The sequence below is a fragment of the Falco naumanni genome, chromosome 7 (genome assembly GCF_017639655.2).
Source record: "Falco naumanni isolate bFalNau1 chromosome 7, bFalNau1.pat, whole genome shotgun sequence".
Lineage (NCBI taxonomy): Eukaryota > Metazoa > Chordata > Aves > Falconiformes > Falconidae > Falco > Falco naumanni.
Window position 1 is genome coordinate 4,678,865 of NC_054060.1, and position 27,494 is coordinate 4,706,358.

The 27,494-nt window shown below is 52.0% G+C and overlaps 3 protein-coding genes across 4 annotated transcripts; 2 read left to right on the forward strand and 1 right to left on the reverse strand.

The window, feature by feature from the left end:
* Positions 1-40: 40 nt before the first annotated feature.
* On the reverse strand, positions 41-6,225 carry FEM1B (fem-1 homolog B). The gene is made up of 2 exons (XM_040600714.1): positions 5,792-6,225; positions 41-3,120 (listed from the first exon to the last, which is right to left on the reverse strand). The coding sequence occupies exons 1-2, from the start codon at positions 6,037-6,039 to the stop codon at positions 1,485-1,487; spliced, it is 1,884 nt and encodes a 627-aa protein (XP_040456648.1). The 5' UTR covers positions 6,040-6,225; the 3' UTR covers positions 41-1,484.
* Positions 6,226-9,409: 3,184 nt separating this feature from the next.
* On the forward strand, positions 9,410-17,392 carry CLN6 (CLN6 transmembrane ER protein). The gene is made up of 7 exons (XM_040600715.1): positions 9,410-9,546; positions 10,583-10,697; positions 11,449-11,547; positions 13,828-14,016; positions 14,123-14,178; positions 15,648-15,770; positions 17,020-17,392. The coding sequence occupies exons 1-7, from the start codon at positions 9,464-9,466 to the stop codon at positions 17,306-17,308; spliced, it is 954 nt and encodes a 317-aa protein (XP_040456649.1). The 5' UTR covers positions 9,410-9,463; the 3' UTR covers positions 17,309-17,392.
* Positions 17,393-19,324: 1,932 nt separating this feature from the next.
* On the forward strand, positions 19,325-26,164 carry CALML4 (calmodulin like 4). 2 transcript variants are annotated; one of them, XM_040602166.1, is made up of 6 exons: positions 19,325-19,604; positions 19,707-19,737; positions 19,886-20,090; positions 21,315-21,455; positions 22,140-22,328; positions 25,846-26,164. In XM_040602166.1, the coding sequence occupies exons 4-6, from the start codon at positions 21,380-21,382 to the stop codon at positions 25,941-25,943; spliced, it is 363 nt and encodes a 120-aa protein (XP_040458100.1). In that variant the 5' UTR covers positions 19,325-19,604; positions 19,707-19,737; positions 19,886-20,090; positions 21,315-21,379; the 3' UTR covers positions 25,944-26,164. The 2 variants fall into 2 exon arrangements, with proteins under 2 accessions (XP_040458100.1, XP_040458099.1); XM_040602165.1 differs by lacking the exon at positions 19,886-20,090 and having other exon boundaries at positions 19,327-19,604.
* The last annotated feature ends 1,330 nt before the right edge of the window (positions 26,165-27,494 follow it).

Below are 27,494 nucleotides of genomic sequence, written 5' to 3' on the forward strand. Positions count from 1 at the left end.
TCTGCTTGGCACCAGGCAAAAATTAAGAGTTACAAGCTCATTCCACATTCAATGTTTATTTATTTGTAATACAAATAGAAACGTGTGCCCAAATCTCGCCTTAAAAGTTCTACCCAGATTGTTTAAAAAAAACCTATAGAACATTCTTTCATCATCTGACAGTTAAAAAGCTGCATTTCAAATAAACAGTTTTCAGTAGCCTGTCAAAACAAGTGACATTTTACTGTCGGAGTATCTGCAACTTCTACCAAGGAGAAGTACTTTCTCAAGCAACAGTGTTAGTATACAATCAGTTGCTTATCATAAAAGATCTTCTGGTAGGACAATTTTTTAAAAATCAGTTTTAATAGAGATTTTCATCATGAAAGGAGTAAAAATCACGAAAAATCCTCAAGTCCAATTCAGGGAGGCACAGACTCCACGCTTATTGGAAAAGCCAGTTTCAAGCAGTTTCAAGGAAGACTCTCTTTGGCGACAGAGTACTCCATTAGGAAGATACAGCATTTGGAATCCAAGAGTGCAGTTTTACATACTTTTGAGTCAAAAAGGTGCATGTTGATCATTGAAACAACAAAAAACAAGTTAAAAGCATTTTGAAATGTTGGGACACACACAAACACAAATACCCTATAAATTTTCTAGGTATCCATGCATGATCTTTATATATGAGCAACTTAGCTACATAAAAAGAAACCATGACTCCAGTTCATTTCAGTCAAGGTGCAAGTTCCTTTTTCAAAAGTTATTCAATACTTACTGTAGTAGTGTAAATGAAGAGCTTGATATTTCGACTATTAGATGAACGTATCATACTGAATTTAAACCTGTATTTCCTAACAGAGCATTCCATACATCTGTAGCTGTTTGTAACTGCTGCTCAAAATTTAATTAAAAAAAAAATAAAATTTTTAATGTTACCAACATCTTCAGCATAAACTGAAAGGCATAAAAAGATGGTGAGGTATGAGAGCAATGGATTGCTCTGTATGTCGAGACTTCACTTTTAACCAACTACCGCATTGATTTCCAACTGTTCTTACCTCGCTCCAAGAAGTTTTAAAATTTGCAAAGCTACCACCTCAGTAGCACAGTGACATGGGTTTTCAGAGGTGCCTTTAAATAACTACCTAAAAAGTGGAGATGCGTACTGGAAACAAAACATTCTGCACAAGTTCCATCGGGATTCTTCTCACTTTGTTTACAAAAACCAAGAGATAAAGAAGTAATTCTTTTAATTAAAATAAATGACCAAAATCGCAAACATCAGACTTTACTACAGGAAAATTATGTGGCTTTTTCCCAGCCCCCCACCCCCACCTCGCCCCACCCCAAGAGCTGCACGAGAACTGAGGCTGCAGACTGAATCCAGAGGAACCCAAACCCAAAAGAATAGAGAAAACCAACTTCATGTATACATATGTATTCTGCTGTCTGCAACTGATGTCATCCCATGATAGCACCACCAACGAAAGACTTTATGTAGCCTAGTGAAACTTCACAAATTCTTCCAGAGTTCTGGGGATCTGGTTTTGGTAGCTGATGTTATAGATCCGTACTGCTCGGGCAGCCAGGCACTTGAGACTCAGCTTCATTTGAGTTTTAAGGAGTATTTCAGACACCCCTGTTGTACTTTTATCAAGAGGGGTCTTCTTCTGCTTATTCGTCATGTCTGTATGAGCACCAGCCTCCACCAGGCTAATGATGATGGAATGCAATGTCAAGAAGTCACTGATGGGCCTGTGGTATTGGACAATGATGTGGAGCGGACTATTCCCTTCGTTGTCCACAGCGTTCACGTCAGCACCACAATCTAGCAAAAGTTTTGTGACAAGTGCGTTTGGAAAGCTGCAGACATCATTCGTGTGGAAGTCATCAACTGGTGTGCTGGAATTGACAGCATGATGCAGCAAACTAGAGCCGTCCCGAGTTCTGGGATCGAGGTGAATCAAGTTATAAATCTGTTTGTTGATTCGCGACTGATCCTCTTCACTGCACTGGGTCTTGGTAGAGATGCAGACTAAGTAGAGAAAGGTAAAAATGTTGCATTCGTAGTTGTCCATGGCTGTGTGGATGTCAGAGTCTTGGGTGGTTTTGATCCGGGACATGCCTTGTTCTATTTCCAAGACACTGCACCTCAGAACGCTCTCGATGTCCTTGGCTTTAACAGGCTCGTTTAGGTGTATCATCTGAGAAAAGACTTGAGCAAACCTTAGGAGGTCCTTATGAGTGTTCCTGTTGCCTTTTTGCCTTAGATGCAACGCATGCAGCCATAGCTTGATACACTGCTCAAACTCCATGTTATCTGCATATACAGCCCCACGGTAAATAATGGGGTGAGAAACATCAATATTGTCCGAGCCCAGAATTCTTTCCCGCACAATGAGGCCTTCCATGTGAAGGGCATCTCTGTCCTGCCTAATAGACTCTAATTCCTGAGGAGTCCTGCATTCAGTCCTGTTTCCATAAGCTTCAATTTGTGGAAGAACTTCTTTTTCAATTATATTCTCGCTGTCTCGGTACCTCTCCAGCATCGCTAAATATAAATAGTGGTAAGTCTTCATTATATCATAATTTTCTCTGTCATTTGCAAACGAGGCACCCAGAAGTTCCAGAGCTTCAATCCGGCTTCTCCTATCACAGTCGGCGTGAGCAAGCAGCAGCTCTACAACGTCAGCTTTGCAGCTCTCAGCAGCGACTTTCAGCGGAGTCATCCCATGGCCGTTGACCATCATCGCCGCCTTCCACTTAACCAGCTCCCTCACTATTTCCAAGTGACCGGCTTCGGCCGCGAAGTGCAACGCCGTGGCACCACAGTGGGCTTTGGCGTTGGGATCCGCATGCTGCTCGAGTAGGTACCTCACCACGTCTGTGTGGCCTTTGTAAGCTGCAATCATAAGGCAAGTGTTGTCGTACTTGTTGGCGATGCTGATGTTGGCATTGTTTTCTACCAGGTATTTCACAATGTCCAGTCTGCCATCGAAACACGCAGCCCTCAGGGGAGTCGAATTGGTGACTGTCGTGTGATTCACGTTGGCGCCGTGACTCACCAGCAATTTGACTACTTCAAAGTGGCCGGCTCCTGCTGCACACCAGAGAGCTGTGGCTCCATCAATGACAAAGCTGAAAAAGTAAAGACAAAAAGAAGTGGTTAGACTGACGCCTTTTGAAAAGCGTCTTTTACAGTCGGCCCAGCAGTATGTAACAGGCACGTACATACCCAGCCATTAAAAGGTATTTTATAGCCATCCTATTTTTGTACTTGAAGGAACTTACCAGGATAGGCAAGGTAAAAGAATGACAGACTTATCAAGCACACAGACCTCCCAAAGGAAGAAGTGTTGGAAGTTGAAACTTCAAAGCAGCCTGGGGATTTAGCCACATTTTGCACTAGTACTGCCCGGGCTGCTTTGAAAATCCTACCTGCAGGCTCCAGCCCTCAGCCTACAGGGGTCTCAGGAAGAACAGTTAGGAGAATTACTGCTGCTTTGTTTCTGCTGTGCAGAAACCAGCACATTAAAGGAAGAGAGAAAACTTTAAAATTGACATATTGATACAAAAAGAAAACCAACAAACTCTGACATGAATAACAGCATAGCTATGCAATACACCGACCCCGGCGGCAAAGCTAGCTTAAGAATTTCCTACCACTTCACTTGTTCTCTCTCCCCCAAGCTGCAAAATTGCCGCCGCTTCCGCTGTGCCAATATTTCATATTCGAGAGACCACACCGTAAACCAGACCAGCAGTCTAGTTACACAGATGGAACTCCAGGAATAAAATAAAATTTTAAAAAGCGGAAGTTCTTCTGCCCCGGACTGTTTCAGAGATCTGTTTTACATCATGGCTTTGTAGACAGCCTGCTGGCACGCATAAATGAGGGGACAGTTAACTTTAGCAAAGCGTCACAGTTTCTTAAGCTGTTTTCATTTCCAAATTCAGCACATTGTGTAACTACAAAGATAAAGGCTGATGTCCTTTCCATTTCCCCAATTTCTGAAGTAGCACTTAAATGCAGAAAGAGGCGGCATTCGCACCACAGTTAATACGCGCTCAAAGCTCACTCAATCACAGAGGAGGGGCAAATACCTTACTTCTGTATGTCCAAACAGTCACATTTCCCAAAGTTAAGATAGCGTAAGGCACCAACTTAATTTTAACAGTGATTTTTACCCTTTTATGAAGCTCTCACATAGCTCAACAGGACCAGTTGTGTGGCCGTTTGTAAATCCAACACCTCTAGACCACACTTCAGAGGCTGTTCAAGCGCTCTGGCACACAGGGATGACTACACCTCTATTCACAGTAAGAAGATCCTCAATTTCTAAATAGTCACATTAAAATCCTTTTATATTAAAACAGAAGGAAAGTCAGGGCAGAGGATTTGTTGAGGAACACGAGGTAATTTATTGGTCCACTACAAGTATATATTTACAAGGCAAAAGCCTGGAGGCCAAAGAAGAGTTGCTGTGTGCCACCTTATCTCAAGAAGAATGACAATAATTCAGGGATCACATGCTTTCCTCTCTCCTCAGCAGGCTGTGACTCCCACTGTGCCCATTGTGTCTCAGACAACATCTCCTTTAATCTGTACCAGGCAGAGGCTCTGGCAAGCAGATCCCATCCCATCAAGGCTCAGCATGAGAAATGAGAAAATTCAGCAGCAGCAGAGAGGGACTGACAGCCCTTCCCATGGCTTTCTGTCAACAGAGGCCTTGCCTTTAAGTGAATTTGGGACAGACCTCACCCTAGGCATTCTCAACCAGTTTTTTGTTTGTAAAAAAAAAAAAAAAAAAAGGGCTGGAAGAGAAGAGGAAGAAAGACAAAAACCGAAAGCGCAATGAAGTCAGTTCCTCCCCCTCATTCAGCATGTAAGAACCAAGCCAGTCTTTCCCTGGGCCAGGTAGAGCTGCACAGGCATAACTCCAACTCATCAAGTAGGAGACAGATGAAAGATATCAGCGGGGACCCATTACGATCCGTCTCACTCAGTATCTGATGTGAGTTCTCCTCCTGTGCAAGCTACCTGCAAAACCTGAAGTTGTTGAGAAGACCAATCTACCTTCAGGATTAGTCAGCCTTACGTTTAAGATTGACATACAGGCAAGAACTCAATGAGCACTATAGGAGATTTTAAAAACAACATTCCTCCTTCGTTCTCCCACGGCAGCATGCTGCCCAGGGACCTGGACATCACCGCCAGGCTTCTCCCCAAAGAGCAGCACCAGCACCATGGCCCCAGGTGAGGGCCTGGCACCCTCCTCCCTCCCTTACCATCCTAAAATGTCACATTTCACTCCTGCCCATCCCATACATTGGCCTCCAGCAGCGAGGAAGGGATTTTCCTCAGGATATCTGGGCTGGACACTGACAAACCCTCAGTTTCAGTACACAAAGGCCGGACTCCTGGTGTGCAGGTACCACCCTACCCTGACCACTGCCTGCGGTCACCCCTGGCAGTGAGCGATGTCACAGAAAAGGCCATTCTGGGCACCGCAGGAGGACAGGGGGTGACCTGCTCACCAGGTGGATACTCGACAAGGAGCTCTGGAGGCTGCAGCAAATGCTGTTCTGTCCGCAGTTTTAGGTGAGGGATCTCGGAAGGGCAAAGGCATTTACGACTCATAAAGCATCTGGTGGGGGATCCCAAACAGCAAAGGCATTTTTATAGCCAATAAAGCAGCGTTCCCAGCAGCGGCTGAGGGAGCGGCGCGGTGCCGAGCCCCTGCGCCGTGCTGGTACCGACACCCATTTCTCGGCGGGACGGCGGCGGGCAGCAGGGAGCTCTACGTACCCGTCGAAGCGGACCGTGCCGGTCTGCTGGGTCTGCACGCGGTAGTGCTCCAGGAGCAGGCGGACCACCTTGGTGTGGCCGTTGCGGGCGGCGATGATGAGCGGCGTGGATCGCTGCCCGCCGTGCTGGCTGACGTAGCCCAGCAGGTACTTGATGTCGCTCTCGGAGCGGTTGAGGAGCAGCGCGGCCAGGGTCAGCACTCGCCCCTCGCTCGCCGCCTTGTACACGTACCCGGCCAGGCCCTCCATCGCTGCCTCCTCTTCCTCCCGGCTGCGGCCCCGACGACCGGGCCGGCCCTGCTCGGGCCTACCGGCCTGCCCCGCCGCCGGGGCGGCCTCTCCCTCCGCCTCCTCCTCCGTCCTGCCTCGGTGCCCGGCGTGGGGCACATGCGGCCCCCGCGGGGCCAGCCGCCCCCCGGGCCGGGCCAGCCCCCGCGGGCCAGCGGCGAGACGAGGCAGCCCCAGCGCCCGCCGCCACCTCACCCGCCCCCGCCGCCCGCCCCGGGCCCGCGGCCCATCCCCGGGCGCCGCCGCGGCGGGGACGCGAACCCGCGGCACGGCCCCCGGTCCCGCCCCACGGAGAGCCGCGGAGAGCGGCCAGGCAGGGAGCGGGTCCCGGCGCTGCTCCGCCGGCCGCAGAGGGCCGCGCCGGCCGCGGGGCACCGCTACGGGCCGCGGGAAGGGCCCTGCCGGGAGCTGGCGGGCACGGCCGCCCGCCGCCGCTCCGCCCCCGCCGCCCGCTCCGGAAGCGAAAGCGGAAGCGCCGCGCCCTTTCCCCGCTCCCCCCCGGCAACCGGCGGCAGCGCACGGACGTTCCGGGCTGCGGGCGGCACAGGGCGCTCCTCGGGTGGCTGCGCTGGGCCCGGCCCCCCGCGCTCTGCTGCCGCTGGGCTGGGTCCAGCCGGGCTGTTGGGTCTGGCTCAGCAAGGGTCGGTTGGGCTGGGCTGGGTACGGCAAGGATGGGTGGGGTGGGTTGGGGTGGGCTGGGTACGGCAAGGATGGGTGGGTTGGGTTGGGGTGGGCTGGGTACGGCAAGGATGGGTGGGTTGGGTTGGGTTGCATTGGGCTGTGTTCAGCAAGGAGGGTTGGTTGGATTGGGTTCAGTGAGGATGGGTTGGTTGGATTCAGTTGGATTCTGCAAGAATGGGTTGGTTGGTTCGGTTGGGTTGGGTTCAGTTGGCTTGGGTTGGGGCAGGTTTGGGTCAGTTGGATTGGGTGGGTTGGATTGGGCTGGGTTAGGTTGGGTTGGGGTGGGTCTGGGTCCGTTGGATGGGGTTGGTTGGGTTGGGTTGGGTTGGGTTCAGCGAGGATGGGTTGGTTGGATTAGGTTGGATTATGTTGGATTGGGTTGGGGCAGGTCTGGTTCAGTTGGATTGGGTGGGTTGGATTGGGTTGGGTTAGGTTGGGTTGGCTTGGGTTGGGGTTTGTTTGGTTCAGTTTGCTGTTTTGTTTTTTTTAAAGAAGGCACCAGCAGCTTTCATCACCTCAGCCATGACTCCACCCCAACAAGCCTGCCATGCCCAGTCACAGCACGTGCAGGAGCTTCATCCTCAGTTTCAGGGACACCATTAGCAGCCTCTCAGCTTATCAGCTTAACAAAGAGCTAATTGCCACCCACCTGCTTGGCCGCCTCTCCTTTCCGCAGCACAGATCATCTCCCAGAGACCTTCAGGAGGTGCCCCACGCCGTGACCAGTTACATGAGACCAATAAAGGCTGCAGTGAGTAAGATGATACACAGCCTGTGCCGCTCTCTGTTGTGTGCCGCTGTTTTCAAGGGGATCCGGTATCAGCCGTATTAATAGTTAATTTAAAATCATGCAACTGGAGCTGCAGCTCTTTGTGGAAACTTCTGTGCGGGCCGGGCCGTGCATTATGTATGGGAGCAGCGGCCTGGCTGCGCGGCCGGCATTGCCAAAAGGAGCTCGGGAGAGGCGAGGAGGAAGCGAATCAGGCTGCGGTCAGCGCTGCAGTGTCCAGTCAAGGAGGATCAGCTTTTAGCAGCCACATACGCGTGTAAGGTACAGCATGACATGCAGGGTTCATGGTAAGTTTAAGTGGAACCTGTCTCCATTACCTCAACAATCTCCTCCACTCTTCAAGGATTTATTTTTTTTTTCAATGAGCACTGCCTGGGTGTCGCTCGTGTTCCCTCGTGGATTAGCATGAACAGCGCAGGGAGGGTCCCTTGAGGGACTGCCGGCGTTGCCACCATCCCTCCTGGCAGCACCACCAAGGTCTCCGTTCTGCAGCTTCTCGGAGCCTCGGCAGCTTTGGTGGGTCTGGCTCGCCGTGGCGTGGACCATGCTTCCCCGGTGGAGAGCTGTGGCGCAGCTCTACATGATTATCCCCGGTGACCATCTCAAGGACATGGCTGCGCACGGCCGAGGAAGGAGAGACACAAACGTGGTGGTGTAGTTACTGCAGAGCTCCCAGTAGCTGATCCTGAGGGTCCCTGAGCACCTGCGAACCCTGAGCCCCCCCCGGTGCCCACAGCAGCCCCCCAGGAGCAGGGGCAGAGGCCGAGGGGTTTCATGAGTCCATGGGACACCTGCTTCCCCTGGCCACGGCGCGTGTTTCACCCCGTGGGGCGCGCCGCCTGTTTCACATGCAAATCTCCCGATTTAGATCCCAAACTACCGCTGCCAGGGGTGCAAATTAAGACCCGTGGGTGCAAATCCTTCCCTGCCTCACACTTCTACTGCCCGTGAGTCATCCCGACCCGAGGGTGTTTATCTGGGCAACATGGGGGAGAGGGAACAGGGCATGGCGTCCGTGTCTCCTGGCTTCCCGCAGTGACGATGCCTGCGCACCTGGCCACGCGGCGCCGAAGGCAGGTGGTCTCGTCGCAGGGTCGCGGGGGTGTGACCCGCCACGTGGAGCCGCACGGAGCAGTCTGCCCGTGGCGGGGAGCCAGAGCTGCGCCCGACACGACGCTTCGTTTCCACGGACCCTCGGGCTTCAAAGGGCACGGCAAGCGCAGGATGGGTGCTCCCTGCCCCCGCCGAACCCCTGTTCCTGGCCACGTGGGGATGCAGTGCTGGCTGCACGTGGGGGCCAAAGGCTCGTCAGCTGCAGAGCAATTAGGAAGTTAAATACATCCTGGAGTTAAATACGTCCTGGAGTTAAATGTGGTCCTGCTCCTCTGCCTCCCGGTGTGAAACAGCAAGGATGGGCGCTCCTGCTGGGGGGGCAGGGAGGCAAAACAAGCCGCTTGGATTTGGCATGGGGAGGGGAGGCTGGGCTTGGCTGAGCCAGGCTGGGCTGAACCGGGCCAGACTGAACTGGGCCGGGCTGGGCTGGGCTGAACTGGGCTGGGCTGGGTTGAGCTAGGCTGGGCTGAACTGGGCCGAACCAGCCTGGGCTGAACTGGGCCAAGCCAGGCTCGGTTGAGCTGCGCTGAGCCCAGGCCGGCCTGAGCAGGGCCGAACCGAGCTGGGCCGGGCCGAGCCGAGCCGGGCCGCGGTGGATGGGCTGTGCCGAGCCGGGCTGCCCCCGCCCCGCGCTCCCCGCCCCGGCCGGGGCGGTCCCCAGGCCACTGGTCGCGCAGCCGCTGCTCGTCCCCCGGCGCCGAGGCGGGGCCCTGGCGGAGCCGCGCGGTGCCGAGCCGAGCCGGGCCGAGCCGAGCCGGGCCGAGCCGAGCCGAGCCGGGCCGGGCCGGGCCGGGCGGGCACATGCAGGGCACGGCGCGGCGGCGGCCCTTCCCGGTGGCGGCCCCGGGCTCCCCCCAGCCCGCCGGGCCGCTCTACCCGGGCAGGTGAGCGGCGGGGCCGGGGGCGGCGGCGGGGGGGCACGGGAACGGGAACCCCCTCTCCCCCCGTTCCCCGGGGGTCCCCAGCCCATCCCGCCCCCCGGCTCGCCCTGCCCCGGGCTTCCCCAGCGCCATCCCGGCTGCTGCCCCCACCATCCCGTCTGCTGCCCCCACCATCCCGGGTGCTGCGGTTGTCCGGGCTGTCCCGGAGGGTCGGGGTCCCCAGGCCCCGTGTAGGTTCCCCCCCGCTCGGCCACGGCACCAGCCGCTGCGGTCTTGTCCCGGGCGTCCTCGTCCTGGCTTACCTGGGTTACCCCAGCTGGTCCAGGGTCTGACAGCCTCTTCCCGGCGCCGCTGCTCTCCAGGGCACCCGGCTTGTCCCGGGTACCACCATCCTCTTCCTCCATCCATTGGGTTTGGACCGTGGGCTCAGGTAGCACAAGCTCACAGCTGACACCGTGGTGGTCTCGGCACCACGGGAGAGGAGTTGATCCTCTTCTCCCCCGGGGGAGGTGACGGTCCGATGGTGTTGGAGGGTTATTTGATGGAAAGACTTCAGCGGGGCTGGATCCGGCCTTGCTTTGCAGAGGCAGAGGATCTTGAGAGTGGAAGATGAAGGTGATGGCACATCCAGAGCATCCCTGTGCTTGAGTACCACCGGGCATCAACGCAGTTTTAGCATTCCACAGAAGTGCTATGGGAGTTGAATTTTGCTTTGTCATGCAAAAGTTAAAAATAGTTGCACTTAATTCAGCACTTAAGCTTTTCACCCTGCTTTTGTGCTCGCTCCTCAGCCAGGAGGAGCCTTCTTATGGGGATCTAGCAGTTTTCATTAATGAAATTTTGCCTTTCTGTACTATCTCACCCTCTCCTTGGCCTCTCAACTTTGTTGTTATTCCACCGATCCCAAAGCTCAGAGACATGGCGGCAGCCAGGGAAGCCCAGGTTTCGGGTGGGGATGCAGACGTGGGGTCTGCTCCCTGCCTCCTTGGAAGCCTGTTCTATGACTTAAGACTGACACTGTCACTTCTGTCATCTGTAGACATGGAGCGGTCAAGAACGAGGACACCTTCAAGACCTCCCCGTTTCACTTTGACCTGTGGTTCTACTTCACTCTGCAGAACTGGGTGCTGGACTTCGGGCGTCCCATCGCGATGGTGAGTGTGGCAGAGGCAGGCCTGCTGCTTTGCTTGCCATCACCTTACTTTGGGTGGAGGACAGGGGGGCAGAGCCGTGGTGGTCCCCTGCAGACCCCATGAGCTGTTTTCGACACCCTTGAGGAGCTGTCCTTGAGGACTGCTGCGATGTACTGGTGTAACTGGTACCACATGTATTGCTCTAATTGCTTCCAGGGAAGCTATCTAGGAATATTTTTCATGTCATCCACCCCACAACTTTATGTTTTCATAACAAAAGTTACCTGGAGAGGTTCCTGCTGCTCTTCCCCATACCTCACCTCTATCTCTGGAGCTTGGGACTGCTGCTGTCCACGTAGTGCAGGGCAGAAGTGGCCATTACCCTCAAATATGTGTATTGCTGGCATCTGCATGTGGCAGAGGGTTGATGGAGAACCACTGCTGCAGGACTTCCAAATGCCTTGCTCGCTCGCTTGGCCACACAACTTCGTGGCATCGGCTTTGGGCAGCACTGCAGGAGCAAACGGCTGAGATGTAAATACGCAGCGCCTTTAGCACCCGCTTCCAGATTGCACTTTTAGGGACGCTTGCTGCAAGAAGAGCTGCCCAACTTCGTTACCAACAGCTACATGAAGTCAAGCTGACAATTAGCAAGCAGCAGCCGTGCAAAGCAAAGATTTTTCTCTCCCTGTCTTTCTGTCAGCGATGGGGCTGTAATTGCAAACTGGGTGGTGAGGATACACTGATGTGCTTTCTTTCTCCCCATCCTCAGATAATCCTACCTTTGGAGTGGTTTCCTCTAAACAAACCAAGCGCTGGCGATTATTTCCACATGGCTTACAATGTTATCACACCATTTCTTCTGCTAAAGGTAAACCTCAAGGTGCAGGTCTTAGTTTTTTTTAATATTGCCGGTTGTGAAAACAGGGCAAACAATACAGTTTTGTAAAGACTGAGTTTGTTAGGAACTTGTTGAACAAATGTCGGTTATTCACAAACTCCTGCAAGTGAGCTGGCCATGCTGTACGTTGGAGGTTTGCAACTCCAGAAAGTTTGTGATGCCACCTTTTAAAAAGCAAGGCAGTGACCATCTCAATACAACTCAATTTCCTGCATATGCAAAGTAAATCGCTTGTCCCTGGAACTCTGGATTCAGGAGTTAGAGCCCTTCTCCCTGGCTGAGCCAAAGTGTATTTTTAAGACAACATCCATCCATGACTTAAAAGACCTTATGAGACAGCTGGAACTACAGTAGATTTTCTAAATTGTTCAGGGCTTAATTACACTTGCTCTTCGACATTAGAATTGTATCTTTAGCTTGAATTTATCTTGCTTCAGCTGCCAGCCACTGGATCGTGTGAACCATTTATGAGGTTAAAGACTGTCATATCATTAGAAATCTTCTTATATTAAATACTTAGCAGCCAGAAGATATGAGAAAGCAATTATAAATATATTTTAACCTTCATTAGCTAGAAATTGAATTATGTCCTAAGATGTAAATGATCCTCTCCCTCCTGAGTCTGTCTGGGAGATTCTAAATGCCAGCGTGGCCAAAAAGGAATTTTCAGGATCCAGTCCTTTGGGGGATGTGAAAGCTCTGAACCTCAGTCTGACCCATCACAGTCTGGCATAGCTGATTTCTGCAGGCTGGATTCTCCTTCAGTTTAAAATTTGCTATCTTGGACTTCCCTGGCAGCACAGAAGGAAGGGTTGGTCCACAGAACAAAAAAACGTTTGTTTTTCAGGGTGTGTTGCTTTTGCCCAGTGTCCCCTCGAAGGACGTGTCCCACTGTCCTTTTCCATCAGACAAGAGCTTTGCTGAACCTTTTGCTGTCCTCATCCTCTCTGAGTCCTCTGACATTCATACAGCAGTTACAGAGAAAGGGAAAGTTAAGCTTCAAAATTAAATACAAATAAGGAGCTTTTCACTGTTTATGGAAGGCTGCAAAGCTGATTTGGCAGCAGGGAGATGGGAGGTGAAGGCGGCCCCAGCTGATCCTTGGGCTGGGCTGATGCATCCCCCCTGACCTGTGGTTCCCGAGGCGGGCTTGGCATCCCCTCCAAAGCCTGAGCTGGGATTTAAGTCTTTTGAGGTCTTCCCCGCTTTGCAAGCTGAGTGGGGAGCTCCTTTCTGGAGAGATGCTCCTGCTGCGCGTCCCCAGGCAGGCTTGCAAGGGGCTCGCCCCAGGCTCTGAGTAGCACGGGGCTCCCCGCCAGCCTCACGTTCCTGCCTCCACAGACCACGAGATGGTACAGGGAGAGCTCATCACTAAAGCTGGTCTTCAAAAGGTTGCCTCAACTGGTTTTGCTGGCAATTAGGTATTTCCAGGTACAGGCTTAAATGCAGCATCCTCTTTAGAAGCAAATACGGAGAGGTGAGTCCGAGTCCGTTAGGAAGAAAGGAGGGGGGGGGTGGGGGTGGAAAACCACCTAAACCAAACAGTTCAACAGAAGTCCTTCGAAAAATCATTCAGCAGGGAATTAGGAAGGAGCAAGTAAGTGTCTCTGAGCCCGGGGAGGGAAGCGCCTGGGCTGGGCTGGAGGCTGCTGGAGGCTCTCCCTGCCGCTGGAGGGCACAGCCAGCCCTGCAGATCCGCCTGGCCAAGGAACCCAAGGAAGCGGCTGCCTTTCTGTTCCTTATTTATTGCTTTTGATCACATCTGCTGAAATTGCTTTGAGTACTCTCTCAGAAAGTACTGCATCACTGATTTGGTCCAAGCTGCATACTGCATCACTGATTTGGCTCAGGTTAAGGGTGCTGCTTTGCAGAAAGGTTTAAGGAGGGGAAAAAAATGGGGGTTGATTTTGCAACCAGGGATAACGTGTGGGCTCAAACCTGAAAGCCACATAGGCTGGTGGACACGCATCTGAGGTGTGTTCAGGGAAAGTAGCTGCAATCAGGGAAGCTCGGTCCGGTGCAGTTACACCACTGTCCCCAGGGGACCGACTGTGTTTTCCCTGGCAGGGTGCCAGCCATCGCAGGCAGCAGCTCACGCCCATACGGCCACACAACCTGCAGCTTTCTGCAGGCCTCCTGCTTGGTTTTTTGATGATTTTTTGCAAAGCACCTTCAAGTCAGCGGGGGCAGAATTTGTCGCGTGTCTCTGCTCGTACCTCCTCACTGCTCAAGACATCTCTGTGTTTTTAGCTCATTGAGAGATCCCCCAAGACCTTACCGAGATCAATGGTCTATGTCAGCATCATCATGTTTGTCATGGGAGCCAGCATCCACTTGGTCGGGGACTCTGTAAACCATCGCTTGATTTTCAGTGGCTACCAGCACCATCTATCTGTTAGAGAGAATCCCATCATCAAGAACCTGAAGCCAGAGACACTGGTAAAGAGGCTGTGTTTTATATAAGCACTGAAAAAATATTGCTTGCTCTTATTTAATCGCATCCTGTTCCCTCTGCCCTTTTAAATCTCTTTTCGTTGCATTGCAGATTGATTCCTTTGAGCTGCTGTACTACTACGATGAGTATTTAGGTCACTCGATGTGGTAAGCAATTTACAGTCTGTCTAGTGGTCTCAGAACCTAATACAAGGAAGGGCAGGTCTGATCTGATCATAGTTTGCTATGTAAAAAAAAAAAAATAAAATGCAGCTGATAAGAGCTGGCTGGGGATAACGTCGTCATAGCCAGTGTGATTACAGTAGATCCCTCCCTTGGAAAACTGCCCGTTCCCCCTGGTTTTGTCTCTGTCTCAGTGATGTTTCTAGGATGTGGCAGTTGTTTGACGGCTCATCTGGTCTCGTCCCTCAACCATCTTCCACGGGATGGCCAGGTGAAGAGGCAGGTTCCAGTGCAGGTCTGAGGGCTCCACAGGCTCCTTGGCTGTCACCACCCACCTTTTTGCTCTTCTGGAGGTTAACCCCAAAACAAACCGACTGTGCCCGGGCTCTCTAGCCCTTTGCTCGCTCATCTCCATTACCCTGCATCTGTTTAGTGACCGTCCAGTGAGAGGGAAGGGCTGCGTGCATGGCCAGACCAGTGCCTCCCAGTAACAGAGACCGTTTGCCCATGGTAACCTAGGGAGCTCAGTTAGGGTCTGATTTCAGCGCTGTTACCCCAAGCCAACCCTAGAAACACTTGTTGCAGCCAGACAGTGTGCTTCATCAGTGAGGCTGCGCTTGCTGACCCAGGGGCAGGTGATGCTGGTGGTGCCTGTGGGCTCTGGCAGGTCCCAGCAGCACCCTCCTGCCAGCGTGAGCTGGTCCCGCTGCTCTGCCTGCACCAAAGACCCCAGAAAGGACTGTCTGGCCCTTTAGCTGCTGCCAGATAATCCTGAAATTGCTCCGAGTGGAGGGGAATCTCTTCCCCATCAGGCTTTCCTGGTTTATTTGCTGGTCCTGGAGCGCTGTGAAGCAAGCAAATCTCATTCTTTTAAATAAAAAAGGGCTCTGTTAGGTTGTTGAAACCCTGGTCCACACCCTGCTTTCCTGCAGTTCAGCTTTTAACACAACACAGCGCTCTGACACGGCCTCTGACAGCCCAGGCGTGTAACAAATGCAATTGTTCAACAGAGCACTTGAGCCCCAGCGTTTGACCTAATCAGCAAACTTGAGCTTTTCCTGCGAGAGCCCCAGAAGTCTCATTATCTGCGGGAGCACTCGGTGCAGCAGGACATACAATAGCCCTGCACCCGGCACCGCCAGCCCTTTGTCGGTCGTATGGATGCAGTGGTAACCTCGTAGCAAGAGCTGTGATGCTGGCAGAGAGGTGACGGCCCTGACTGGCACTGCGGGACCCCGTGGAGCGGCACCCTGCACCCCGGTGACCTGCTGCTTCACCTGCCTGAGCACATGTGGCCGCAGCAGGCTGGGCGGCCTCTGCTGCTGCTCCTTCACCAAATTAATTTACAGGTTTAAGTACAGAAGTTGCCTATGTGCGTGGTTTGGATGTGGGGGGTGGGGAGGTTAAACACTTTCCAGGGTCACCGCACTGATTGGAGTTGTTTCGCTTTGCAGGTATATCCCTTTTTTCCTGATACTGTTTATATATTTCACTGGCTGCTTCACCCCTGTTGAAGAGGAGAGCAGGATGCCAGTGGCTGCCTTGCTTCTGATGGGGCCCAGCAGCCTTTATTACTGGTGAGTGGCTCCTGCCCGCTCTGGATGGGCGAGGGATGACGAGGGAGTGCCGCAGGCAGCCCTGCAGCATGCAGGTAGGGGTTCTCCACTCCCCAGGGCAGAACTTGCTGCAGCATCTGCTCTGCAAGTCTGGAAGGTCAAATCAAATTGTGTTAAAATTTGCAGCCGCTCTAGCCTTTGCAAGCTGGGACAATTTCAGGGTCACCCGTCAGCACTCCTGCCCCTGCCTGGGGTGTTTCTTCAACCACAGTGGGTCATATTATTGCTGGAGCTCCAGCTTCCAGCCTCCACGGTGCTTGCTGTCTACCCCCTTTCAAAGGCTGCCGTTCGCTGTGCTGTTGGGCAGGTCCTGGCTGATTTTGGAGTGGTCACCTGGTGCCTGCGGTGCATCTGCCTGGTCTCGGCTTGGTGGTGGCAACGGAGATGCTCTTGCCAGTTGTCCAGGCACTTTACACAGAGCCCAGGCCGCCTGCATGATGCTCAGACGCTGCCTCCTCAGCTCGCCCTGCGGGTCCAAATAGCCTTTTGAGAGAGGTCTTATTTATTTCCCATTTTCATTAGCCTCATCTTCCCGAACGGTTTCCCTGATGGCAGCCAAACAACTTCTCATTCATCTTCAGAGATGGTGTTCTCTCTTGCCCATGGCTTTGCCCCCTGCTGAGATTGTTTTTATACAGTAAATTAATTTTTGATAGTCAAAATCATCAAGATGATTTGGTCAGTTCCCAGTTAGCCCATTGCACTTCCTTTAAATAGATCAGCATGAATCTCTGCGGTTTGCAGTTCACGTGCTAGCAATTAGGAACCAGGGAGTGCGATTCCTCCTTCCCCCTGCCAGCATCCGTTCAGGACCGGCCACTGCCAGATGCAGCACAAGGGCAGCAGTGGATTTTCAGACTAAATGAGCACCATATCCGTGGGTCAGAGCCAGAGTCTGGCTTTGGTTCTGTTGTTCAGCATCCCACCCACAAACTGAGCCCAGCATCTTTCAAATCTCATACTAGGCACGCATTTCTTTACCTGTTCTCTTCAAGAAGCCCATAGCTCAGTTGTTAAATTACTGGTAAAAAATGTGAAAACAAATCACAGCTTAAAAGCTGGCAGTAGAAAGCAGCACAGCTTCGTTTGTCTGGATGCAGAGCAGGGAGAAGGGGGAGACGCCGACCCCAGGTGAAGCTGGAGGTGCTGGGGGCTGCTGTGGCTCAGTGCTTTCTCCCAGGGGGCACTGACGGGTGGTTTTGCTTTGTAGGTACCTCGTGACGGAGGGTCAGATCTTCATCCTCTACATTTTCACTTTCTTTGCCATGATGGCTTTAGTGATGCACCAGAAACGCAAAGGACTTGTCCTGGACAGCAATGGGCTTTTTCTCTTCTACTCCTTCATCATAACACTGGTCCTCATTGCTCTTTGGGTGGTTTGGCTGTGGAATGACAAAATTCTCAGGAAGAAGTACCCTGGTGTGATCTACATCCCCGAGCCATGGGCATTTTACACACTGCACATGAACAACCTACATGCAGCAAAGGAAAGTTTATAAGTTTTGATATTTTAGAGTGATTTGAAGAAAAAAATATCTAGTTTTTCTAATGTAGATGTATTTCAAATAAATTCCTGACCAACACTGGCTGCAAGACGTGTTGTACTAGATCTAGCTGGGGGGGGATGTTTGAGCAAAAGGGAAGAATAGTCTTTGCAACGTAGCGCTTTAAAGCCAGGGTCGTGGCAGGGGTGTCTCCCCTGGCTTTGCCCCGGCCAGCCCTCACGATGGCACAACACAGTTCCACGCTGCACTTTTTTAGGTGCTTACAGGACAGCACCAAATCCCTCCTGTATCAGAGCAGGAGCACAGAGCGCTCCACTCTGCTGGTGAGCCCACACCCCCCATAGCCAGCCCGGAGAGCCTCCTGGCCGGGAGAGCATCCTGGCCTTTAGCAGGAGCAGTTTCCCGGGAAGTCAGAGCGCTCTCACCCTCCCGGTGCCTCGGCACAGATGTATCCCCTCCTCCCACGCTGCTCCCAGCTGAGTAAACGTGCTGGGAAGGGGCTGAGCTGCCCCATCTTGGATCTGCGCGGCAGCTCCGTTGGCCACACTTCCCCAGCGAGCCCCCCCCGGGTGAAGCCCCCACTGGCACGGTGCAGGAGGGGATGGGCTGGCAGCAGAGGCAGAAGGGCCAATTCCCCACCAACACAGCCCAAAAAGAGCATCGGGCAGGGGGCGAGTTCCAGCGCCAGCCCTGCTGGCGGGGGGTCTGCGCTGCTGGCAGCTTCTGCTCCCACTCACCAGGTCTCCAGCCTTGGGTGACGGAGCTGAGCCCCTGCAGCTCCAGCTGCATCCCTGCGATGGTTTATGTCTGTAAACATTTCTGTACCAGTGCCCTGTCTGACAGAATCCAAGCAGTAGAAGAAAAAAGCTATTAGTGAAACACATTGAATAAAAACGTGGTAAAATCCGAGTGATTCACGTTGCTTCCTGAAGCAGCTCTGCTCTTCGAAGGGAGAATATTAATCCCATGAGGTTTAAGGACCCTGAATACATCCCTGTACAGAGCAGGGTCCACCCTGGGAAGACACCAGTCCATGCCATATTGGTCATTACAGGCACCAGGTATTTTGTTCTTGGGTCTGGATCTCCCCCACAGCCTGGCATCAGGCACTGCATCCCCCCGCAGAGGTGCTGGCCCTGCTGCGCAGCTGCTGGGCATCTTTTGGGGGTATTTCAAGCACTGGCGGATCCAGAGAGGCAGAGCATCGCCCACCCCACACACAGGTGCACCCAGCTGGCTGGCTTGCTTCTTTTTGTAGGGAACAGGATGGGACAAAATCACAGATTCACGTGTTAGTGCTTGCTTTTCAAATGGTTTGAACGCCAACTGAGTGGCAGTGGCATAGCGCTGGAAGGGACCAGAAGACGTGAGCAAACATGGCTCTTCGGGCTAGTCCGCAGCAGCTGGGGGCTCAGCCTCCCTCATGCACCCAGGTTCAAACCCCAGAAGCTCCCCAGCTCATCTCCCCACTGCTCACCATCATCTCCTCGGCGTCCCCCTTCCGAGGGCTACAATGGGACTTGGCAGCGCTGGAGGCCATCTGCTCCCGAGTAGGTGAGCTAAAGAAATGCTAATAAATAAAAACTCAGACAATAGGCAGCTTTTGAAACCATCTCAAAAATACCTTCTCTCAGTCCAGCTGCAGTGTCCCAGCTCTGCCGTGTGTGCAGGGGCACATCTAAACCCCCCTGGCCCTGCAAACCCACTGGGCAGGGCACAGTGACATTGCCAGCGATGCCCAGCAATGCCCAGTGCCCGGCTCAGCCTGAGCCGCCGCCTCCTCCTGCCCACCAGCAAAACCCTTCCAGCAGGCAGCTGCAAAGCTGTAAATCCCCCCGCCCCCGTACCCTTCCCCAGAGGCCTCAGCAGATATCAACAAGGCTGGATTTGTCTCCCAGCAGCTAAGCTTAGTGCAAGGTGTGCAGTTATTTGAGATTATCAAACCTTTTACGTTCAACCAGCTCATCTCCACCCAGCCCGACCCCAAACAGCCCCCGACCAAGGGAAGCTTTTGCCCCACTCCTCCTGACAGCATCGCTGCCCAGGGTCCCATCCAGCATCCCGAGGCTGGGGGCAGGCTGGGGAGAGCCCTTCTCCCAGGGTCTGTGCGCAGGATCCAGCCCCGGCGGGGATCAGGTCTCGTAGCCATAGCAGCGGGGTATTTATTACAGCCTGGCCACACTCCACCCCGGCTGGCGGACTTTAGCCCTTAATCAAATAGAAAAGTAGCACCAGACGCCGCCGATCCCGACAGGCAGCGTAAAACACAAGGAGGGCCCTCAAAATAATGGTGAGTGAAGCGTTTCGGTGGATAGAAACTGCTCCCCCCATGCAGATTTTAAAGTTGTGGTTTTCTTCTCTCCTTTTCCTTCCCCCCCCCTCCGTGCTACAGGCAAAATTTCTGTCCCAGGATCAAATTAATGGTACGTACAGTTTTGTTCCGGTTTTGTTGGGGGTTTTTATTAGCAAGATCAGCTTAATGAATTTATATTTTTATATCTATATAAATGGTATCTCGCCCCAAAAGTGTCTCAGTCTGGGCTTGTGCTCCCTCGCTTGCCCTCCTCTCAGCTTTCGAAGGCATCTGCTTGCTCTGAAACCAGAGAAATCTCCCTGATTTTGTTAAGACGGCGCTGGGCACAGGCAGGGAGCTGACCCCCCCCCCCGCAGACCCACACGCTGGATGGCACCAAGACCAGCAGAGGTGAACCAGCAACTCCCAGCCCCACCAACGCATCAGCCCTGGCCAAGCTAGCAGGGGCAGGAGAAGGTTCAGGTGACCGTTTGCAGTACTGGGGGTTTCACATATGGTGGGAGCAAAGGTGAAGGAGGATGAGGAGGAAGGGGAGGGCACAGGACACATGAATTCTCACCACGAGGCACCAGGGCTCTCCCTGGGCACGCGGACCCCTGCCTTGGACTGCAACAAGGAGGGGTTTGCCACTCGAATGGCAGAAGAAAGCTGAAATAGGAGTATTATTGCAAATCTGTTAATCTGCAGCACCCTTGGGCTCAGCAGCTCTGCCAGATTGCTGCTGGGCGGGGGAGGGGGGGGGGGGGCTGGGACAGGGGGAGGCCACAGAACATGCATGGCACCCACCACAGCACCCACAGCATCCCACGCTCATGCCTGCAATAAGGTCTATGGGACAGAGAGGCTGAGGAGGGAGGTGGAGGGCGATTGCACCAAAATAGGCTGATTTTTCTTTCCCTGGCTGCTCTACAGACAGGACCGTCCCCGTGCAGCACAACTTGCCCATTAGCGCTGAGCATGACGAGGAGCGGAGCCTGCCACCACGCTGGGAGCGGGATGGGAAGGGAGGATATGATTTAGCAGCCTTATCTAGGTCAGCGGCAACCCTTATTTATTTGAGAGCTGAGAAGCCAGCGTTGGAGGGGGAAGGGGAGAGGGCGAGAGGCAGGCGAGGCCCGCGGGGAGAAGCGAGGGAGGGGAGATGCCGCGCTGGGATGGCGGCAGGGCAGGCGGTGGCTCTCCTCCACTCAGCTCGCACTGCTGGCAGCGCTCAGGCTGTCCAATGCGACGGTATCGGTTCTTTTGTCTTTTATTAAAATCCAGCCAGTGGCAAACCAGGACAGGGGCAAGTGGCAGACCCTGCACAGACCATGGCACGGACCAAACCAGCATTCTCCACCGCTCCCTTTAGCACCCTCTCCCACCCCCCATGAAGGCAGTGACAAGTACTTTTTAACCGTAGGCTGCTTATTTGGAAGCCTGGTCCCACTTTCAGACTTGCTTCATTAGGCTGAAGGACCCCAATTAGCTCAGCTATTCACAAGCCTGGGTTTTAATTGCCCTTGGCACTTTACCCAGGGTCCTCCCCCACTGTCCATCATCTTCCTTGAAACGAGACACTCTGAACCAAACAATATCCCCGCTGGAACGCTACCAACGCCGCCTGGCCGGGCAACGGGAGAAGAAACGTCACTGGTAGATCAATGTAATCTTACATGGCATAACAGAGTTTTGGTTTTTAATTAGAGTTCAAGGAATGTTTTTCCCTGTACGACAAGAAACAAAAAGGCAAGATAAAAGCCTCTGACCTGATGGCAGTGATGCGGTGCCTGGGAGCCAGCCCGACGCCAGGAGAGGTGCAGAGACACCTGCACTTGCACAAGATCGGTAAGCAAAGCACAGCGGTAGCACATGAATAAAACACACCGGATTACAGTTGCAGAAATTCAATTTCTCTGTGGTCAGGAGGCTACAAGGAAAGACCAGGAGGCTGCCTGGAGCCCAGCAGCTATGTCACACTCAGGTGAAACTGCCCAGGCAATGCAGCATAACCAAGAGCAGTCACCAAAACCTAGTCTGATGGGCTGGATGGGGAACAAAGTCAATCCAGCACACAGATTAGGAGTGCCATTAAAAACAAAGAAACAAACAAAAAAAAAAGCTTCAAAAGCAGCGGGAAGCATACATATTGCTTATGGATTTTGAGGCTGGGAAACTGTCCAGTCCAACCAGCATCAGTAGAAAAGCACAGGAAGATATTCATCTGCAGATATGTACAAATGAATTCAAAGCACAGCACAAAGACCAAAGAAGAATCATGAAATAAAGTGGGCTGGATTAAAAATTCTGGATACAAAGGTTTCAGAGCACAAGTCCAGCAAAGCTATAAATGGGTTTTCAGGCCAGAAGAATGCCCCCAGCAGTCATCCACCTGGTCCTCAACCAGAGCCAGGCAAAAGGGAAAAGGTGCCCCAGGAAGGGGAACTGGGGGGAAAAGGAGGGGGATGCTTAGGTCTGGACCCAGACTACAAAACTGAACCATTCCTGAGGAACCTGCTCTTATTTTTCCAGACAGGAACGCAGAGTTGGATTTCTCCACTTTCCTGAATATCATGTACAGGCAAATGAAGCAAGAGGAACCCGAGAAGGAAATCCTCACGGCCTTGTCCATGATAGACAGGCAGAAGACAGGCGTTATTACCGTCTCAGAGCTGAGAGCCAAACTTACAAGACTAGGAGAGAAGCTTTCCGAGGAAGAAGGTATTTTGCAATTCAAAGCTGTGTCGAATGGTCCCCATCTTCTTCATTCCTCCCTGGTTTTCCTCTGTAGTCAAATCTGGGATCAGGTGCTTCCAGCTGGGAAGCCAGAAGGATCTGTGCCAGCAGGAGACTGGGGGGGTGCATGATGTCCCCCCATCACGCCCCAGACACGCAGTGCACCAGGGCATCGCGCCTTGTCGTGCCCCCAGGTCCACCCCGCTGGCACCAGCCTCTTCCCTGCCGCGGCCATACGATGAGCTTGTGCCTTCATCGAAACCACTTTGCCCACATAAAGCAGAGCTCCCAGTGGAGCCCCGACAGGGCGAGCGAGCGGGGGGCGCTCCCAGAGCCCAGCAGAGCCGTTAGCCATGTCAGCTCGCGGCAACTAATTACACTCACGTGCTGGTGAGGTCTCCTCGTTGTCGTCACCCTTTACCCACGCCACGATGGCTCAGCAGAGATCCTGTGCCTTGCCGAAGAGGTAAGCCAGCTGCCTGCTAGCCAAGAGACCTTTTCCCTTTCTCGAGTTGTTCCCTGAAAGATGTTTTTTCACCCCGAGATGCTTTGCTGTGTTTATAAAGCCAGCATCCGTCCCCCCTGCTGCAGGGATGCTCTAAGGAGCACACAGTGCGCTGGCAGGCTCCCAAGAGGGCTGCTGTGGTGAGCTCTGAAGCCAGGGCAATTTGGAAGAGAGAGGAGGACTTTATATTTAAAAATCTTAAAAAAAAAAAAAAAAAAGGCTGCTCCATTTATCAGAAAATTGCCTCCAAGGCGCACAATAGGGGGGAACTTCTAGGAAGGTGAAAATGATGTAGACCTTTTAGAGAGCTGATTTTGCCCCAGGCATTTTATGTACGTGTATGAACTTTCTAAGTGCATGCCCTGCTTCGCTAGCTTTCACAGGCTGCAGGAGGGGGGCCAGGCCTGTGGGAAGGCAGGGTAGCACCCTGCACATCCCTCTGCCCCTCACCCCTGGGACAGGGTGTCCTGGACCCTCCTTGCTCCAAACCACATCACCTTTGGCTTCTCCAGCTCTTGCAGAGCTCCTGCCCCTCCGACCCCGCTGCAGGGGGCAGGCTCTGGAGCTTTCAAATTGTTCAGCCTCTGCCACAAACAGCATCAGAAAAACCCATCGTGACTCCGACAGAGGCAAGGAATGAGTTTTACCAGGGTTACGGCGTTTGTACAGGCTCCTTGGGGGTGTAAGCACTGTCCTTTCTAATGCTCAAAGTACAATTCCGATTTAATCAGAGCAAAGTCGGTCAGTCCAGTGGCAGTCACCAGCCTCCCCAGTGACACACCAAGGAGGCATGTCTTCCAACTGTTTTCAATTGTTTAACTGCAATAATAGTTTGTGCAGCTATTTACATCTGAAAATGCTTTCAGAGCTATTAAGAGAGCTGAACAAACAGTGAAGACACGGAGACATTAACTCTAATTAAAGGCATCCTAGCAAGAACCATTATTATATTAAAAAAAGATAGGGGAGGTGCAGAGGGATTTCCCGTTACTTTGGCATATAGGCTCTGCATCTACTCACAACTTGCAGCGAGGCACTATAGATCCTAACGTAGGAAGCGATGCTTCTTCTCAAGAAATTCCCCCTTCATCTTGACACACTGAACTCCAGCCTGCTAAGCTGCTATAAATATTTGATACTGGAACAGACTCAATTTCATTAGCATCTGCAATTGCTCACTAACTACTGGCACATACCTTCATTCACAGCAGCTCCAGAAAAGCCTTCACTTCATTTTAATTTAACGTACTTTTACCAAATGAGAACCGACACCTTTTTCTTCTGCGTTATTTTTAAATGTTCTGGAAAGAATTAATTATTTTTTTGAATTTACGTCCTTAGAAGCATTTGATTACCACCAGGGTTTTCTTTTTGAAAGGAGGATTAGATCTCTTGGAAAAAAGTTGTTACCTACCTTACGGTAACAGCAGCTCTCACAACAGCCCCATTTACCCCAGGCTGACACCAAACCCTCCCAGCAGCCGCGTCCACGGGGGCTGCGCCCACCCCTCTATGCAAACAGAGGGGGAAACAGCATCTCACCCAGCACCCACACCAACAGCAGAGCGAGGAAACGGGTTATGCTGCTCGCAGACACCTTCCACAACTATTCACAGAAAACCAGCTTTTTTCCCTTTAAACCTCCCCTCCCAGCCCACGACCCTCCCCCTGGATTTCACAACTGGTGACTGCAAAGCTATTATTCTGTGCTCCAGTACGATACTCGGAGTCTTATTTAAACAAGCACAGCTTGTTCAGCCTGGTAACCCCAGCCGTGTAGCTCAAGTAAAAATGCAGGCCAGCCTCCAGCGACCTGCCCGCACCTATTCCAGAAGGGGAGAGCACCGCAGCGCTGCCCTGGCTAGGTGCCTCCAGCCCGCACAGGCACGACATGACGGAGGGCTGGTAATCAGCACGTCACCATTAACGATCTCTCTGTTTCAATGGGCTCTAAACACCTAGCAGGTGTCCCACTAATGAAACATCCAAGGATAAATGCCAGTCCACAACCCAACAGCTTCCTCCCCAGCACACCGCCTGCCCCATCCCTCTGCGCAGCGTCTGGCCGCGCTCCCGCTCCCGCGCTGCAGCAAGCACGCAAGCCAAAGCCTCTTCTGGACTGTATTAGATACTTTATCGAAGGAAACTGCTGCCCAAAACATTATCAAATAAAAGCTGCTGGAATTCTCTGCTGCTTGTTTTTGCCCCCACCCACCACATGTCACGGGTCATGTGAAGAAGCAAGGGAATTCGCCTCCTCCCCGCCACCCGAAGGAAGACGCCATCGAATTCCCAGTAGCAGTTTCATTCGGCAACATCACTTTTCTGTGTCTCATTTCTTACGTGCTTCTATTTTACTGACACTATTTGACAGGAAAAACACCTTGTAATGGTTTAGCCTGTACAAAAGGCAGCATTTTAAGTTAGATAACAGCTGTCACTGCCAAGGCATTCCCAAAGCTGGAATGAAAAGCATCGGGTGCCAACTGCACGGTTACCACTTCTTTACAAGTATTTTCAGCAAGAGCCTCAGAGCCCCAGCTGAGAAGGTATTCTTCTCTTGCAAGCACTAAAGGCCTGCTGATATTAACAAGCCTCACACAAATCTACTTAAAGTTGGGCAGATAATCTGCATGAGCATTTCGTTTTGTCTAAATTGAATAGGGGCGGGTTTGCTATTCAAGCCAAATAAGCCACTCCTACCAGGAGCAATTAAAAGCTGATTTGGACTAAATTTGTGAATCTCTTCCATGTGGGAACTCAAAGAGATGGCCATCTCTGCTCCAGAAAGTAAAGACATGGAAATAAAAATCAAAATTTAAACTGATGCTCATTTAAAACCATAATCTGGATGGCGCCTCCAACTGATCCCAGAACTTATTACTTCTAACAAAAATGATTTAAAACCCCAAATCCTACATTGCTCTCTTTTGAAGATCACAACATCCCTAATATATGCCACTCAAACTTGTATTTTTCTTTTACTCTTTCTTTCAGTTGATGACCTGCTAAAAGAAGCTAAAGTTGGACCAAATGGAACAATAAAATATGAAGAATTTGTCCACATCATGTGTCTTCCTACAGTCGACTACTAAAATTCAAAACAAGAGATTTGTTAAGAGCAGGACCTGGAACTTTTTTGACTTCAATTTTTCCTAATTACTATTGGGACTCAGGAACCATCATTTGCCTTTAAAAAAAATACGTATTTTGCCTTCATGACAGTGCTTATACTTACACAGGTTTCCACCCCATTTCTGGAGAAATGCTGTCACAAAACGTGAGCTGTTATTTAAATAAACTGAATGTAACATTCTGTTGTGTAACATGTGTCATGCTTAACAAAAATAATTCTTATTTTAAAAACACATTTAAATCCACAGATTACAGCATAAATGATAACTTGTAGTCAAGGTTTTAATGGTGACTGTGTTCCAAGAAGTCAGCACCAACCATAACTATTTGCTACTTCCACACACCCAGCCCAGACACAGTCCTTTGTGCAGAAACAGATTCCCTGGGAAGCTCGTTATGTCCCGACAGTGGTAAATTTAGTGAAACGATGCACATCTCCCTGGTATTCCTCGGATCCATGGGTATGATCCCAAGCAGATGTTCCCCTGTCACGACGCTGTCAAGTTAACAGCCCCGCTTGTGGGGTGGCCGCGTCCCTGTTGACTATCCCCAGTGACAGCAGACAAGCAGCCAGCAGTTCTCCAGCTCCCCCAGTTAGTGATGCCCACCAGCTGCAGAGGACAACTCCCAGTCTCCCAGCACAAGAACGATCCCTGATCGCCGTCTCATTCCCCCTCATCTTCCACTCCCCCGACATACAAGATCAATCCATACAAGATCTCTGTATTGTTGGACTTCTGTCCCATTATTTATTAAGGTGCGGTTATCTTGCCGTGTCAAGTCTCTGTGCAGTTAAGCTGCCCCTGCATTTTGAGGCAACACACTGAAAACGCCGTGCTTGGTAAATGTATCTGTCACAACCGGGCTAGCTGCCGAGAACATACTCCTAGAGACAGCCTGGCAGGGAAAAACGGAGGCCATGAAAATTCAGCTTCTCTACAACAGGAAAAACACCTCCCATCTCTCTTCAGACTGATTAAACCCACTTTTGACCCACAGCAGCTATTACTGACCTTATTCCACCTGTTTCTTGGCAGCCTTAGTTAAAGACTACAGTCTGGTGTACAAATTTAGAACAACATACAGCAGACTCTCTGCAATCAGTTGGAAATTTGCAGAGAGATCATCTCCGCACAGCTGCAGCACAAGCAGCAACCTGCAAAATGCGCTGGAAGAGCACATGTTCCCGCGGGTCTGCTGTGGCTTCCACCCACGGGAGTCCCCTTCCCCTCCTTCCTTTTTTCAACTCTGAATCTTTATTGCTGAAGCAACCAACTCAGTCTTTGCTCTATCTGTGAAATAATCAGCAATTAAATCACAACAGCCATAGCAGATACAACGCATTTATCCCCTGCTGAGGCACCCAGCACAGCCTCAGCCCTGCCCACACCATCACGCAGCTGCAACACACAATCAACCTGGACTGCAACTACCACAAACTTGGTTAGATACTGTAAAAAAAAACCAACCCCCAAGTATGAGCAAATCTAAACCCTTCCAACTCAGCACAG

What these genes read in the sequence shown, in the direction of transcription:
- FEM1B (XM_040600714.1), bottom strand. Translation starts at nt 6,039, where the DNA reads ATGGAGGGCCTGGCCGGGTACGTGTACAAGGCGGCGAGCGAGGGGCGA. An exon ending in GGCACGGTCCGCTTCGACGG is followed by an intron (nt 3,121 to 5,791) that starts GTACGTAGAGCT and finishes TTACTTTTTCAG; the next exon opens with CTTTGTCATTGATGGAGCCA.
- CLN6 (XM_040600715.1), top strand. Translation starts at nt 9,464, where the DNA reads ATGCAGGGCACGGCGCGGCGGCGGCCCTTCCCGGTGGCGGCCCCGGGC. An exon ending in GGGCCGCTCTACCCGGGCAG is followed by an intron (nt 9,547 to 10,582) that starts GTGAGCGGCGGG and finishes TGTCATCTGTAG; the next exon opens with ACATGGAGCGGTCAAGAACG. An exon ending in CCCAGCAGCCTTTATTACTG is followed by an intron (nt 15,771 to 17,019) that starts GTGAGTGGCTCC and finishes TTTGCTTTGTAG; the next exon opens with GTACCTCGTGACGGAGGGTC.
- CALML4 (XM_040602165.1), top strand. An exon ending in GTCCCAGGATCAAATTAATG is followed by an intron (nt 19,738 to 21,314) that starts GTACGTACAGTT and finishes GTTTTTAATTAG; the next exon opens with AGTTCAAGGAATGTTTTTCC. An exon ending in CCTGCACTTGCACAAGATCG is followed by an intron (nt 21,456 to 22,139) that starts GTAAGCAAAGCA and finishes TTATTTTTCCAG; the next exon opens with ACAGGAACGCAGAGTTGGAT.